Below are 15590 nucleotides of genomic sequence, written 5' to 3' on the forward strand. Positions count from 1 at the left end.
CAGACCAATGAAACGGCGTTAAAGAAAAAAGAAAAAAAAAAAAAAAATGGGCCAACGCTCCAAATTTGTAAGTCCCGCTTCCGGGCGGCTGAACGAGCCGATCCCAAAATAAGGCTCGTGAGAATCAGAGAATTCCACTCCCACGTTCACTAGCCGCTGAGATGAGCCACAGGAGGGTATGGCACATTGCCAGCCTGACGTCAAAATTGCGGGGAACTCGTCTCTTCTTTCGTTATCTTGCCCTTATTCCGATTTTAGTCCGAACAAACTTTCCTCTAGCCTTTATTCGAAACGTTTGTCTTTCTTTCAAAACCATCGTTCGCAAAATAATTATAATTTTCAAATTTTATTTATTGTTCTGGCAATATTTCATTGCAACATCATCAATCATTTCAAGTACTGTTGCGATAAAATCGGGCTTCCCCGGGAAATATACCATCCCCTGTTCCCATCCTACCCCGTCGGCATAGCCGGGGAGAATGACCGCAGTGGGGAGTGGGCCTCATATATATAGACCTATGGCGGACCACCACTTGCGCGCGCACCTGTACGCGGGAAAATTTGAAGCGATAGTTGTTCATTTTTCATATCTCTCAGTTATTTTTCAAAACTCTATTTGTTTCTAAATTATTTTTAATATTAATATTAAAGTATTATGTGCTAATCAATCTACTTCTTCGAACTCCATTCTTGGATTCTTTCTATATAATTCATACACTAACGAACCCCGTTGAAATGATACATTCCATAGACTTTTTGCCGACGAACCGTGACTTCGGGTGATGACAACTTCAAACGCATTGCAAGGAATTTCTAGGAAGAGATACATCACGAACCGGTAAGTTTAACTTTCGTAATCTCGCATCTTTCACATTCTCTTGCAATTGTTCACGTTCACCACGCCCATTAGATCACTATTTTTATGCTGCGCAATTATTACTCATTTCTACCTTCCAGTGAAACAAGAAAATAAGTAAAATTTCAGTAACGATATCAACGAAAGGATAATAAATACCCTATGTTCTAATTTGTTAATTACAATTTCTTTTTTTTTTTAAAGACATTGACGTCATTAATTTAAAAAAGGTCCGTTCGCAGCACCTTGGCTTGGCATGATCGCCCACTTCCGGCTAGATTTACTTTCGCCGAAGCTCGCCGGAAATGTACGTGCAATATTTGGTGCAACGAAGGACGACGAATTTCTGGCAGAATGACAAACTTGCAATCGTTAGTGCGTCGCAGCAGTTTATGCACTCGGTTAGCCGTTTCGTTTCGCAGAAACGACTGAACGGTTTAAGTTGAAACCGTCAGCAATATCCATCCTCGTACACATTTATATGGAGTGTTTCATAACACGTGGCTACGACTTGGTAGCTGACTTCATCCTCCATGAAAAATACTGAAAACTAAGGTTCGCGTCATTTGTTTTCATGACTCATTGATGAATTTCATCGATTCTCCTATGAATTTTTTAAAAAACAATTTGATTTCCTTTAAATAATACGTGGTTCGAAGTCTGAAAAATTAATGACTATGAAAATTAATGGTGACTATTTCCCTAGAAAATCACTATAGACTATAAATTCCAAATAATTAAACCGGATTTTCCTCAACGATCAAATCGCGGTTGGATAGGAAATTAAAAAAAAAAAAAAAGGAAAGTATCAGATTGTGACTAAGTGACGCGTATAGTGGATTTTCCGAGCTCTGGTAGCATCAACTAATTGCCTATTTCAATCTTTCCCCCATGAGTCTGGTCGGTGCACAAGGCCTTTTGTTGCCCATGCAGCTAAAACTGGTGAATTTTGGCGTCCTTCCAAATCACCATTCCGCTCACGCATCGCACCGAAATCCTGTCCTCGGGGTCTATTTTAATCGACCTACGGAGTTATCGATTAATCATTACCCTTCGGCACCGAGCGAACAAGAAGAATTCGAAACCTTTTACCGCAAGTTCCCATCGTTTAGCCGAATAAACCGAATTCGTTTCGTTGAATGAATTTACCCTCTCGCAACGATCCCCCTCTTTATTTTATTCCCTCTTTCTTCTTGGCTTCGAGTATACTTGGCAGAACGCCGACGTCTATAAAGGAATCATGATTCGCAAAAGTGAACAGCGATGGGATACCGAACGATGATTAATAAAAATGGAACTACCGTGGCTAAAGTGTAAATGGCCAGACGTCATACAAGTATTCTAGATCGAAAATTAATAAATTATCCCTATTTTCCCTAAGAAAGTTTCTTGGGATCCAAGAAGCACGAGATCGTCTGGAAAAGTGAAGGAAACAGGAGAAAAAGGTCCGAGAAGGTTCGAAAGGATCAGAAGGTAAGAGGAAGAGGAGTTACCGAAGGTTCGAGGCAAAGATGCTATAGGAGACCGATAAAGCGTCAGACCCGTAATAAGAGCTGGCAGAAAGTTAACTGAACCATGAAGACGAGCTTGAAATGGACTAGGATGCTGAGAGTTCCAGGAACATCGTGTCCTCTTTCAGAAGTCTACACTCGACTTTGCTTTACTGTCTTCCATACTTTTTCCTTGATAGAGCGACGAGTTGGAAAAAATTAATTTAATTTGAAAATATAATTTTTTTTAAAGAGCCAGTAATTTCAAAAAATATGCAACCAACTAAATATAAATTATAGGATTTTGGATTCCCCTCAATTTTTAAACTAAATATCCTTCATCAGAAAACGAAACTACTGTTTCTAGAATTGTCAGCTGTCATCGAACACATTTGCAACAGGTTGCCATCGAGTTAGGTCAGTTTGGATTAGGGTCGTATCAGACTTTGCTAAGCTGTTACGTAGAAGTATAGTAATAAGACATCATTACATCGACTCACGCTATATCCACCTGTTGAATTCAAACTGTTTCCATGTAAAATGGGATTCGTCTAATTAAAAATTTAAGAGCACATTTGTAGGAAAGGGTTGTGATGAATCACGTCTGAGGTTTATCAAATCTCAGCAAGGGGTTGAATATTAATTACGTTTAACAATTTTTTTTTTCTATACTATATGCTCTTGTAATTTTAAAAGTTATTCAAGGTGATCGAGTTAGCTGCCACGCCCTGTATATGTTTTACAAAAGGTATGTAGAAAAGGTATGTTTGGTATGGTATACCAAATAAATGATTAACACTTGTCAAGAGAAATATTTGCATTCTGCAGTAGGTAAAAAGAGAAACAGTACGAAAAGATGAAAATTTCTATCATTTTCAGATATTTAATTTTGTAATAGCCCAACTTTTGTATCACTTATTGTATTTAAAAATTGGAACTACTAAGAGGTGAAAATTCTCCCTGCATTACGTGATTGCAGATATTCTTGGACACCTTAAATCAAGCCAAAAATTCACTTAGCTACGCGTGAAAAATGTATTCCCACCGTCAGAATGCACGTTTCTATTTAAAGATTAGGTTTGAATCACTGCACAAAATGCAGTATAAATCAATGGTAACCTTAGTCTTGTGAACTCGAACGTCTCTATAACAGCACTCTACCTGATTGCACCTTGACATTTGTGCAACAGAAATTGCATTTCATTGACTCGCAATTAAAAATGATAAAATGATACAGTAATCTATCGATGCTTAGTTCGACAATTAACTAGAAATTATCAATCACAAATAAAAATTAATTCTACCCATTTACCAAATCATTAATCACCCAAAATGAAAAATAGAAAAATTAATAAAATTTTGTGTAGTAAATTGCCAAAAAATAAATACAATTTTTGCCCATTTCCCGAATCATTAATCTCTCAAAATAAAAAATAGAAAAATTGATAAAATTTTAAAAAATTCAGAAAGTGAAGTTAATCAATTTAGCCTATCAACAGCTGAAGAATCGAAACGGAATTGTCTATAAGTTGATGTAGATAAAATAATTGATAAATTGAAATGGAGAAGCATTCGAAGAAAAACGAAGGAACTCTAGCAAGAGCAGGATATTTCGTCATCGTGTTCTCGTTCAATCGGTTGCTTGGTTGGAGGCCGAGTTAAGTGTCGAGTGGCAAGCGGGACGCCACGGAAATAGTACAGACTGCGTCGACGGTCGTTCGTCGGGATATTACGCAAGCGGTCACTTGGTCTGGGTTCGGTTCAGGTATACGTGGGGATTCCTCGTGGCGCCGGTCGTCTGGCACACTATTCCTTCTCGCACACATTTTCAACCACCGACGTTCGTGAACTAGCCGATGACAGACGCGGGATCTGGCATACAGGAGAACGGCATCCGGAGAATTCGTCGAGCCGCGACTCGACCAAGGTAATTGATCGATTTATAATGAACCGGAATTGTAACGAGGAAAACACGACGGAAAATTGATACGTTTTCAATTCTATCGACGATTCTCTAAATAACTATATTTGATGAATGGAACGCTCGATTTCAAATTTTCTTTTTTTCTTATTAATTATAATTTCCACTGCTATTCTAGTCGGATAAACGCAAAATGAAGAAGCTTTTCCTTGAAATGAAAACCTGTTTCATATTACAAAACCTTAGCTGTGAATTAAAGAAATTTTAAATAGAAATAAGTTCAATGACCTCTGAAAAGATGCTTCGAATATTTTCGATCGACATTTTCGCGGCTGGATTTGCACGACTGGCGCCTCCGCGATGATCAATTTAATTTGATGCGACCGAATTTGCATTTCGGTCAAGCGTACAGCTCTCGTTTCGCCTGTTTAATCTTCTTGATTGCTGCTACGTAAAAAAAAAACGTAACTGGTCAACTTGCGTTTCTTGCTTGTAAATTAAAATCAACGACTATATCGCAAATGGATAATACCGAGCTATAAATTCTTTATTTCAATGTCAGCTATTTTCGAGGATATCCCCCACTATTCCAAGATTCTAAGATTCTAAAATTAAAAAAAATTTCAGAATTTCAAATTTCTAAAATTCTCGACGTCGTTTACAAAGCGGAGAGACACGTGCCGTCCCCGAAAAAAGATCTCTAGCTAATCGTAGCAAATGTTTAAAATAAAATCTGAAAAATAATATTACACCGGAATGGTGTGACGCGTGGAGTGGCGAAGAAAAATGTGAAAATATATTCTTTTGTCTGATCGTCCGCACCATCGGTGGATATTATATTCGTTATCTTGGCGCGCGTAATGCATCCTTTCCCGTAAAAATCTTCAGAAGATGATGCATGCGAGTGCATAAAGAACGTGGCCGAAGGCTTTCTATACGCCGCGGCAAAAACGAAGAGGAATTTTCTAAACGATGCATGTCAACGATGTGCACGCACTTCGTCGAACATTGCAAGCCCGTTTGAGATCCACCGGTGCTCGTTTTCAACCCCCTTCCGAGTTGTGCAGCACGCACAACTGAGGGTAATTGCGCGCACCTGTTATACAGGGGTGGAAAGGGTGCAGTGAACTTCGTGCACGGTGCGTATCACTTGATAGAACCCCTCGCTAGGATCTTTTGCCTTGATTGGAGGGTGACAAGCGTCGTGTACGCGTGTAAATTATTAAGAATGGGTTCGCGTGCTTTGCTAGCTACCGTCACATTGGTACACCCACGGAATCATAAGCAGGTTTAATCGTTTTATTACATACGTTAGACGTATCGAACAATTAACAATATTTTCTCAAGTTGCTTCTCAAATAATAGTAAGATTTTTTTGTTAATTATTGAAAATTTGAAACCACCCATTAAATTTGTTAATAGAAATGGTAAATATACGTCTGGCTAAAATTATCTAGATTGTATTTCGAGGCGAATACGCAAATGAAGTGGAGCGTGTTACAACGATATAGACGGGCGATCCTTTAACGTCATTACATGCATTGTCGTTTGGCTCGTGGCAATGTAATAATAAGCAACGTCTGTTGCGATATGAGTCTAAAAATATGGGAGAGTCCCTCTCTATCTGTTCGGTGTGGTATTTATGCCGGACGCCTCGATGTCGCCAACCACTCATGCGAACAGTACATTCATCAAAACGACCTTCGCGCTATGGATTTCAGAAAGGTGCTAAATAAATCAATGACTCCGGAATCGGAGAACAGTTGCCAGATGAAGATCAACCGTTTAGGCAGCTCTCCTTAATATCGCCAGGTGTGAGATCGATGCACCAGCTGGCGATTAGTAATCGAAGAATCAACTCTCGGACGGCGGACCATGGAGAGACTCCCGAGACGGCGCGGCGGACCACGGAGAGAGTCCCAATTTTAACACTTAAAACGGATACTTTCGAAAGCTACTCTGTAACTTACTTCTACTAATTTGCACGCGTGTCAGAATACTCATATGCATGAATTAGCATTATACGTTGTTTTTGTAGGGCGTTTGAAATTTGGATCGATCACGTTGCCCGAAGGAAGCGAACAGTCTCGCCAGTGATTTCGGATACCACACCTTGCGCGTCTGTCGATGGGAGGATCTAGAGGGGTGGCCCCGTTGTCCATCAGGATTCTCCGGAAAGTAACTGGCAGATGGCCGGCAGATGTCTACCATCTTGCTGGGCCTGATTGTAGGTCCAGGCGAAATCACCCGTGAAAGGTGAGCATCTACAGCGAAGCGGTTTTGTAACGACGCTATCTTTATCCGTCGCATCTCTTTCGCGGCAACGTGCCGCAGGAGGAATAACAATCGCGCTCCTGATCGTACAGGTCGTAATTTTACTTAAAGACCACTGCCAGATGCAAGGAATTCAGTTAATGTTAATAAAGATCGCTAAGTATCTCTTAATCTTGGAAATACTTTGACTAAATCAAAATCATTATGTTTTACCCCCAGCGAAATATCTACGCGTAATACGCGAAGGGAAATGAAATTTCAAATCAACCCGAAGGAATTTAAATGAAAATATTAAACAGCCAATATCAACCCTATCCCTCCCTTTTCCGTCCTCTCGATTTTCCTATTTCTCTCTTCTGCATCCCTCGATCTCTTTCTTCCCACCGGTTGGTTCGACCAATCCACGTTGCTGCATCGCGCACATAAACTCTGCACCGGATCAATGCACCTCGCGAACCCACTTCCGTTTCATGGACGGATATATATAGACGGGCACGTGCAACAATACAGGTACATAAACTACATATGTGATTTGTTTCATCGTTCCCAACATGGCACGGAATAATGATTAATCCCCGGCTAACTACAACGGTAGAGGAAGAAAAGAAGAAAATTGAAGAGTTATAAGCACCGTGACCATTATCTCGCGGAATTCTACATCAGGAGAAGGGAATCCGGGTAATGGATGCCGAGAAAACGAGCGTCCTGGTTTGACCCGTGCTAGGTTATGACCTGAATAGCAGATTACCCGTTTACGAGGCTACATTCTACCTTCCGTCGTTTTATTGAATTCAGGGAATATTCTGTGCAACGAATAGCTTCAGAAGAGAAATGAACACTCGAGAAACGTGTGCGTAAGGATGATGCGTTTGCAAAACCCTGCACGACAGGTAGTGTTACGGGCAAAGAGCGCTCTATTGTGGGTACAACGAGTGGCAAAGGTGATCCAGTTCGAATAGAATTAGATTTGAACGAGGAGACTTCTGCAAACTCTAGGTATAGGTCTAGGTATATTGAAATTATGATAGAAATATTTCAATAACTTCCACAGTTCAATATTTCAGCAGACTTTTCTAACTTTCAACGACCCAATCGATAAATGCAAGCTGAAACGAAGGCGGATATTAAAGTTCCCTCTTCCGAGCGTTTCGGAATCTTCAAAAAGATGTAGCGGATCTAAAAGAGGAACGAAGGGCCTTTCCGTAAGGGTGTTTCAAAGCAGAGGGATGATTTTTCGGGACACAAGGCTGGCGGCCCTCAAAGGAAGAAGGGAAACTCGACGATTGCTCGGTCCAATTAAGGTGGCGCCTAGCACTTGGCGATGAGTCGAGTAGTGCGTGGAAATAAAGCTACCAGTGGGAAAAGAGAGCGAACAGAGGACGAAGGGAAAAGGAGAAAAGAAAAAGGGAAAGTATGCAAGAGGCAAGATCAACCCTCGTTCCTTTTCCCTCTCTCTCTCTCTCTCTTTCTCTTTATCTTCTTCGTCCTCTGGTCGAACAACTGACGTTGCCAGGCGACAGGAGCACCCTGCAACCCTCGAAGATGTCACGCAGGGTGCACGCAAAGGGAACGAACTTTTGACCTTTCAAGAGCGTCTCCTTGAACCGCGGGTTCTATGGCCTCTACACGAGGCGATAGAGCCCGCGTGGACCTTCCTCCGGCTCGTCGCAAACGAAATATCATTAACGAAATAAAATAATTTTCTTCTAAAGCGAAATTTCCTGCTTTTAATTTAACGCACGCCTTTGAATAACGGCCCGGACTTCCGGATGAAAAACTCGGGGAAAATAAAAAGGACCCGGTGGTTGTTTACCGTATATACAGAGTCGCGTATAAACGAAACAATGCGAGTAGCGAATGGTTTTAGAAACGAACAATGGAAAAAGATGGCTTCGGAGTGGACAAAGGATGGAGGGAGATGAAAGGGGTACAAATGAAGAAAGATGCAAAATAGCAATGATAGGAACAAAGCGAAGAAGGCAGAGGGAGGAAAACGGCGAGAAGGGTGCAAAATTCGAGGAGTAGAAAAAGGAATTCAGAGACAATGACACGAGATCCCTCGGGCGTATTTCGACTACGAAAGAAGGTATATAACTACTTGAGATGAGGTGCACGTTTGCAGTTATGTACCCTGGATGAAATGTAGAAGGGGTCGTATTTTGATCAGTTTGAAAATAAAAAAATTTTCAAGCCGTGAAAATTTCCGAATCGCCCGGACTTACAAACTCATTTCCGTTTTATAGTTTACACGGGAAACGTGGCAGAGGTTTTCCGATGAAAACCCAGAGGGTCCTTTCGTATGAAACGCTCTTTAACTTCTACCGTTCCGAACGTAAAACTGGAATATTCCTTACTCGCTATACGCGTTCTACATCATTCCGTGCAACTTTACGTTGCTGAAACTTTATACGATTCACAGACACCCCGGTACAACCTGGACGTAGGATACGCGATTGTATTCGTATTGGACGCCGTTCTACCAGCTTTTACGACTTACGTGCTATACTTCTCGCTTTACGCTTACGTTCTATAACGTAACGTTATGCCCTCGTAACTTCATCGAACCGTGTCGATTGCACCGTCGAAACTTCCAGCTTCGAGGTGCATCGACCACCTACACCAGAGCCGGCCTCCCGTCTCAATCTCGCCGAGTAACGCGATATTGAATCGCTAGGAAAATAATGCTACTTTTATGGGTGAAAGGGTACGGCACCCTTTGAATTCTTGAGATACCCTCCCTTTTCTCTGATATCATTTAACCCTTTGCCTTACAACATTCGTGACGCAACTTACAAAATGTGTTTTAGTGATTGAATTTTTAGTTTAATTCTAATTATAATTTGCTCGATCAAGGATTTTTAAATAAAAATTGAAGAAATAAATAATTGGCTCTGACTGACGCAACTATCGAAAAAATCATAGGCCGTTTTTTTTTTTTTAATTAACTTGAGGGGCACTACGACTCTATCGATATTAAAATAGACTATTTTTGTATTATTTTACTATACTGTAATGTACCTAAACATCTACCCTTTATCGAGCGCGACCCTTGCGGTTAAGCGAAATCCACCCTCTTCCACTCGGTTTCCTTGGGATACCTTCAGCTACCCTGAACTCCTGATAACTTACCGCCTATTCCTTTTCTTCCTTTGAACACGAGGAATTCACTTCATCCCTTTGGAACGTGTATATACCGAATTACGAATGTTAGGGGATCGTTGATCCATTTTCTTGCAACAGTATTTGGGGGAAAAAAACAAATAGCCGTGGAAATTTGAAAAGTAATTAAACGAAAGAAAGAAAATATAATTATTTAATAATTTCTATAATTTAAAAAATGAAATTCAATGATCATTGGAGGGTTAAAAAATGTATCAAATAGGAGTAGATATGATAAAAATGTTATATTATATACCAGCTAATTTTTTTTTTATTGGAATTCGATGAATCAATCAGAAACAGACGTACAAAGGACGCTGCCATTCACAGCGAACCTCCATCAAGCTTGTTACCCTGTGAAACGAGCGCGCATTTCGGTATCGCCTTGCTTGTCGTGGCTATTCCACTCGTAGGGGATTCCCAAGGGAATCAGAATTCCGGTCACCTCGTTAGGGAACCATGCGGAATCCTCTCCTACCCGCCTGGTATGCTAGCCCCGGATTTTCGGGCGAATCGACACTTTTTCTAGCTGTTCGTCTAACTGCCACCTCAGATTACCATAAGATATTTCTAATAAAATAAAGTTCTTCAAAAAGACTAAAATTTTATTAACAAAAAAAAGTTATTTTAATTTGATAATTATTCAAAGCAATTATTAGGCACGACTGTCAAGATTCGATTTTCTAATTTTAAGAATCAATCTTTCCTTGATTTTTTCCCTTTTCTATTGTCTTTCAACGTTTTCATCTTTTCCTTCGTCAGTCGTATTCGTTTGTCGCGTCAAAAGTATTTCTATCGGTCTCCGTGAACCCGGTTATAAACAGGAAGGTATGCTGCGTGCAGAGTACAGTGAACTCTATTCCAATATCGGTTATTTCACGATATTTTTTTCATTTTTATCTCATACCAAATTTCTGAGCCTAAATTAATTAACCCTTGGATGACTGACCGTTTAAACAATGATAATTTAAGTTTAATTTTAAGAAAGCTTAAAATTTGAAAATTATTCCTATTCTTAATAATTAAGAGTTTCAATATGTTCGCATTGAAAACTGACGTCTACCTTAGGGACTAAAATGTACGAAGAAGTGCATGATCAATGCATTGGAGAAAGATTCGATGATTCTGTAGAAATCAGGGAAACAGAAGTACGCGGGGATATGTTATCCCGAGGGAAAGCTGCTGGACGAAATGAAACCAGTGGAAAAGACGGGTGGAATAGAGTATCCCACGGGCAAAGCTCTTCCGGATTTTCAACTTCCGCCCGAACATGGCCTCCTAATAGCGAGGGAAATTCATTCCCCCGGTATCGGAATTTTCTCGTTCGGTATACAACTTCGCTCTTCGCATTTCCAGATTGACCCAGGTCATGGAAAACGGAACGTACGACTACCCCCGATGGGTTTGTTTGTCTACGTATGTTTTCAAGCGACAGAAACTGTTTTTCCAAAAAGAAAAACTTCTACCTGCGTTGACATGATCCCTTTGGGATCACCTGTAACAATACCTCCTAACTAACCTGCTACCCTGCCACGGGTATATTTGAATTTTTTCAACAAAATCTCTTTTTTGAGAAAAAACATAATTGCAACGAATATCATTTACGTATTAACTACTTTGTTCAATGTATTTCCCTCTTTCTTGCTAAAATATAAAATCTTCAAGTGCGAGGTTCTGTAATTCTAAATTCCACGCCGCCATTTTGTCTTACATTTAACATGTTAATATTCGAAGTCGTAGATAAGAGTTCGTTTAATACATATCTTTAAAGATAGCTTTCGTGTCTTTTATAATTTCAAAAAATAACGTTCTCAAAGGTTTTCTACTATTTTGAGAGTGACTTTCCTCTTTTCGCCTTATAATTGGTAATGGTGGTTACATATAAAGCATAATAGGGCCCATATAACCCCAAAGAAATGTTGAAAAATTTATAGGTAAAGTAAGAAATAAGAAAGGGTGTATATGACACTTATCTAAAAGAGTAAAAATTGCCAGGATCTAATAGAATCCACCTTACCAGTTACAGATTAACACGCATAAAAATACAACCAGTCCCCATGTTGTTTCGCGCTATGACATGAGAACTAGAGGAACTTAAAACATGCGACTCACCGATCGTAGATCTGTACTACTGCGCCCATAATATATTTCACGATTGACCCAAGATTGACCCAACATTGATCCATGATTGATCATCACTCTCTGTCGTACAATTGTCCACCGTGTAATTGAGATGAACCATCCTTTCGCCCAACAACGCCAAAGCCTGCTATCAGGAAACCGAAACCGCAAAGTTTAACGAATTTTCCTCGTTAATTTAGATTTTTAATGATGTACCTTTTGAATAATTATTGTATTAATATGCAAAGAAAAAAACTTACGGTTAATTACTTGAAATAAACTTGAATTGAAACGAAGAAATGAATAATAAACCAGCAATAACTTTTACACTAGCACGAAACCGCGCACTATTTACGCATAACTGATTCGTGACTATTCACGTTTCATCGGTAAGGTCACTATTTGCAGAGCAAATGGTTACTGGTATCGTCGCTACGCGGCGTAGATATTTCGGAATTGAACACGAGATTGGAAATCTTCAAACACGCCATTTTAAAGTGCAGTGTCATCAACGCGTCGTGTAACGTGAATTAACCCGCGTATTAAGATTTAATATATTTGTCATAACAAACCGGTTATTTTAAAAAATTAAAAATGTCTGGAGCAGTTCTGTTTGGAAATAATGCTTCCCGCGGTACTTCGAAAAATTTAGTCGAATTTAAAGCAGGAAAAATGACCATGAAGGGAAAAATGGTTTATCCAGATACGCGTAAAGGCCAACTTTACGTTTATCAATCCGACGATTCGTTAATGCATTTTTGTTGGAAAGATCGTACAACAGGAAATGTTGAAGATGTACGAATATTTTACTGAACTTTGAAAATGATATAATTTTTTTTGACCCCCTAAACATTATGTGTTACTTTTAAATTTGCCAAGATTTTTATAAACGGTTCTTTTTCTTCTACAGGATTTGATTATTTTTCCTGATGACTGTGAATTCAAACATGTTCCACAATGTAAAACTGGAAGAGTATATCTTCTACGATTCAAATCATCAAACAAAAAATTCTTTGTATGGCTCCAGGTAATGAAAGTATATTATGTGTCTATATTTTGAAGGAAGCTCTAATCTTATCTTACTTTGCCCTTAAATATTTTATTTTTTTGCAGGATCTTAAAACAGATAAAGATGAAGAACATTGTAGGAAAATTAATGAAGTTCTTAATAATCCTCCAACCCCTGGTTCACAAAGAAGTGGCAGTACAAATCCAGAAGGAGATTTACAAAATTTATTAAGTAACATGTCACAACGCCAACTAATGCAATTGTTTGGTGGTGTAGGACAAATTGGTGGCTTAGGCAGCTTATTAGGTACAATGAACAGACAGCAAGGTGTACTAAATACTAGAGCTTCCAGTATAACTACACCATCTCAAGTTACTACAAATGCTCCAATATCAACTCAAATTACATCTACACCAGCAACTACTAATGATTCTCCTAAGCCAAATGGTAAGAATATTTATTCCATTGATAATGCAACATGTTACATTGCTTTACATACATCCTTATCTAGGTGAGAGTAAATCATCAACAAGAACATCTGGCCCATCAACACCTGGAGCAACAACAAGTACTAACAACAAAATACAGCTTAGTGATCTTCAAAATTTTTTGTCAGAAATTCCAACGCCAACAGGAGCAGAATCTGTTGTTCAGGTAATATCTTTTTACTTTGAACAATTTTTAATACATATTAGTGCATTTAAATTTTCAATTATTTAATAACAGCATTGTTATTAAACAGCTTCTTATTTAATATCTAAAGATTATTGCAGCAATATGTTATATACAATTAAAATATGAATAATTGCAAGGTAATATTTCATAAGGAAGGTATATGTTAATTATGAATAAGAAAGTATGAGATATGTTCTCATTCTTTTTCCTAAAGGAAATTACCGACATAAGATTGTTTTTCAGATTATCAACAATGTCCTATATAATTGCTTTTTTTTGTAATTTAGATACAAGCTTGCTGTGTTTTCAGAACAATATCAAATAACACATGCTTGCAAGCTTGAGCTTTATGCAATGATAGGAATTAAAATAACAGAGCAACTAAACCATATGATGAAATTTGCTTTCAATGTACTTCCAATTTACCTAATTTGTCATTTACTTAATCACATAATTTAATTTTGATAGAAAGCAGTAATGTAATATATTGTTTTTATACAGGTTTCATTTTATTTTACATTTACGATATATCATTTTTTTATGCAATCACTTATAGTTTTCAATCTACTTTCTCTATATTTATACCGGTAAATTTATTATTAGTAGCAGCGTTAATAACAAATTTGTCTAGTTTAAGAATGCGTTAACAAAGAAATTAGACGAAATACACGTAAAAAAGTAATACTTAAAAACGGCAGAAAATGAAAGAATTATTACATACAGTATGTATAAATTCTTATTTTATCTTTTCTTATATCTGTTATCATTATCGGGAATAAAATGATATTCTTGATAATGTATAACTTGAAACGACAGCCAGTTGATTAATACCTTGAAAATATAACAAACCATTCAAGAAGCTCTGCAAAATATCATTTTCAATGTATGATACTTTTCTTTTGTTTATTTGAAAACACTTTATAGTTTAACGTCCAAGTTCAACGCGGAATTTATACAAATTATAAGACTAAATATCAATAGGTATTTATGTAAAAGTTTATATATAATTTTTTTGTAGTATCATTATTTATGACATACAAAAGATAGTAGTTAACGTGTTCTTGATATGATATCTACTTGCTTATTAGAGAAAGTTCTATTTTGTTTAAAAGAATAATATTAGTGAAGTTTTTACATTATTGCTTTCATGTTGTGCTATGATTTTTTTTTAAAATATCATCAAAAAATAGAAAGTAAAATCATTAATGTGTGTGTGTACATAACAATTGTTTTGGGCTTGAAATTTTAGCTTTGTAACATTGTGTTCATTTTTATTGTTTCATAGAGAGTATCAACCGTTACTAAAACTCAGAATATAGGGGAAATGATATAACAAAATCAAAGGACAAGGGGCACGGTTTTTTCATTATTTAATACTGTTCTCCACATGAATTTTACCTGGCTGTCGGAGATTCTCGCTCTGCTGAGCAGTTGGGGAAGTTTCTCTGGGATTATTTGTTGTTTTCGGCCACCTACAGCACAGCTTATTGTCCGGCAGAGGGGCGTAGCAACTGAGCTGACCAATGCCATCCCTGCGGCGATCTCTGCAACGGAGAGCTTGGAGCGGGCAATGAGCCCGCATTTGCCACCCGGGGACCACCTGTGTACAACGCTATTGTCTCCCCAGTTCTCCCAGGCGCTATCAATGTTCTGGTCTGCTTTGCAGTCAGGCCAAGCGGGACCTGTCATCCGTCAATTTGGTTTGGGACCAGATGCCGTCAATGCCGCGTCCAGTGGAAACATTGAGGAATTCGTCAGTGCTCTCGAGTCTGAAGCTAAGACTGGCCAAGAACAAACGCAGCAAGGACAGGAGGAAAAAAATACTAAACAAGGTTCACCAGCGCGTAGCCCTGATAAGAAAGATGATGATGATGAAGGAATGGCTTTAGATTAAAAGTCAAATTTAACAAGCCTGATTTCATTTATATTTTTATTTAGGAAGTATATCAAATGTATTACGTTATAATTATTCGTGTACAATAAATAATTCGGGAAAGAATAATATACTCTATTATAATATAAATATATTTAAATTCATCCTTTCAACTGTAAATATATGAAATGATATAAAAATGATCAACAAAC

General features: G+C 38.2%; 2 protein-coding genes and 1 long non-coding RNA gene across 7 annotated transcripts in view; 2 read left to right on the forward strand and 1 right to left on the reverse strand.

The window, feature by feature from the left end:
- The window catches only part of LOC117608465 (uncharacterized), a 41049-nt gene extending 28823 nt beyond the window's left edge, over positions 1-12226 (reverse strand). Inside the window, exons 1-2 of the mRNA XM_034333639.2 lie at positions 12082-12226; positions 11813-11966 (exon numbers count right to left, since the gene is read on the reverse strand). The gene's annotated coding sequence lies outside the window, so the exon portion shown is untranslated. The remainder of the gene's footprint in view (positions 1-11812; positions 11967-12081) is intronic.
- On the forward strand, positions 3775-9409 carry LOC117608515 (uncharacterized). 4 transcript variants are annotated; one of them, XR_004582351.2, is made up of 4 exons: positions 3775-4273; positions 5989-6228; positions 6306-7537; positions 7606-9409. It is a non-coding gene; the product is annotated as an uncharacterized LOC117608515 (long non-coding RNA). The 4 variants fall into 4 exon arrangements; XR_004582350.2 differs by having other exon boundaries at positions 7609-9409; XR_004582353.2 differs by having other exon boundaries at positions 6306-6523; positions 6761-9409.
- Positions 12227-12292: 66 nt separating the features above from the next.
- On the forward strand, positions 12293-15516 carry Rpn13 (regulatory particle non-ATPase 13). 2 transcript variants are annotated; one of them, XM_034333707.2, is made up of 5 exons: positions 12293-12616; positions 12732-12848; positions 12935-13277; positions 13342-13484; positions 15004-15516. In XM_034333707.2, the coding sequence occupies exons 1-5, from the start codon at positions 12416-12418 to the stop codon at positions 15397-15399; spliced, it is 1200 nt and encodes a 399-aa protein (XP_034189598.1). In that variant the 5' UTR covers positions 12293-12415; the 3' UTR covers positions 15400-15516. The 2 variants fall into 2 exon arrangements, with proteins under 2 accessions (XP_034189598.1, XP_034189599.1); XM_034333708.2 differs by having other exon boundaries at positions 12295-12616; positions 15172-15516.
- Positions 15517-15590: the final 74 nt, after the last annotated feature.

This window comes from Osmia lignaria, chromosome 2 (assembly GCF_051020975.1).
Source record: "Osmia lignaria lignaria isolate PbOS001 chromosome 2, iyOsmLign1, whole genome shotgun sequence".
In the NCBI taxonomy this organism is placed as follows: Eukaryota; Metazoa; Arthropoda; class Insecta; order Hymenoptera; family Megachilidae; genus Osmia; species Osmia lignaria.

Bases quoted from the DNA above. Each gene is read 5' to 3' on its own strand.
- Rpn13 (XM_034333707.2), top strand. From the start codon at position 12,416: ATGTCTGGAGCAGTTCTGTTTGGAAATAATGCTTCCCGCGGTACTTCG. The intron at 12,849-12,934 runs GTAATGAAAGTA...ATTTTTTTGCAG, and splicing joins AATTCTTTGTATGGCTCCAG to GATCTTAAAACAGATAAAGA. The intron at 13,278-13,341 runs GTAAGAATATTT...ATCCTTATCTAG, and splicing joins TGATTCTCCTAAGCCAAATG to GTGAGAGTAAATCATCAACA.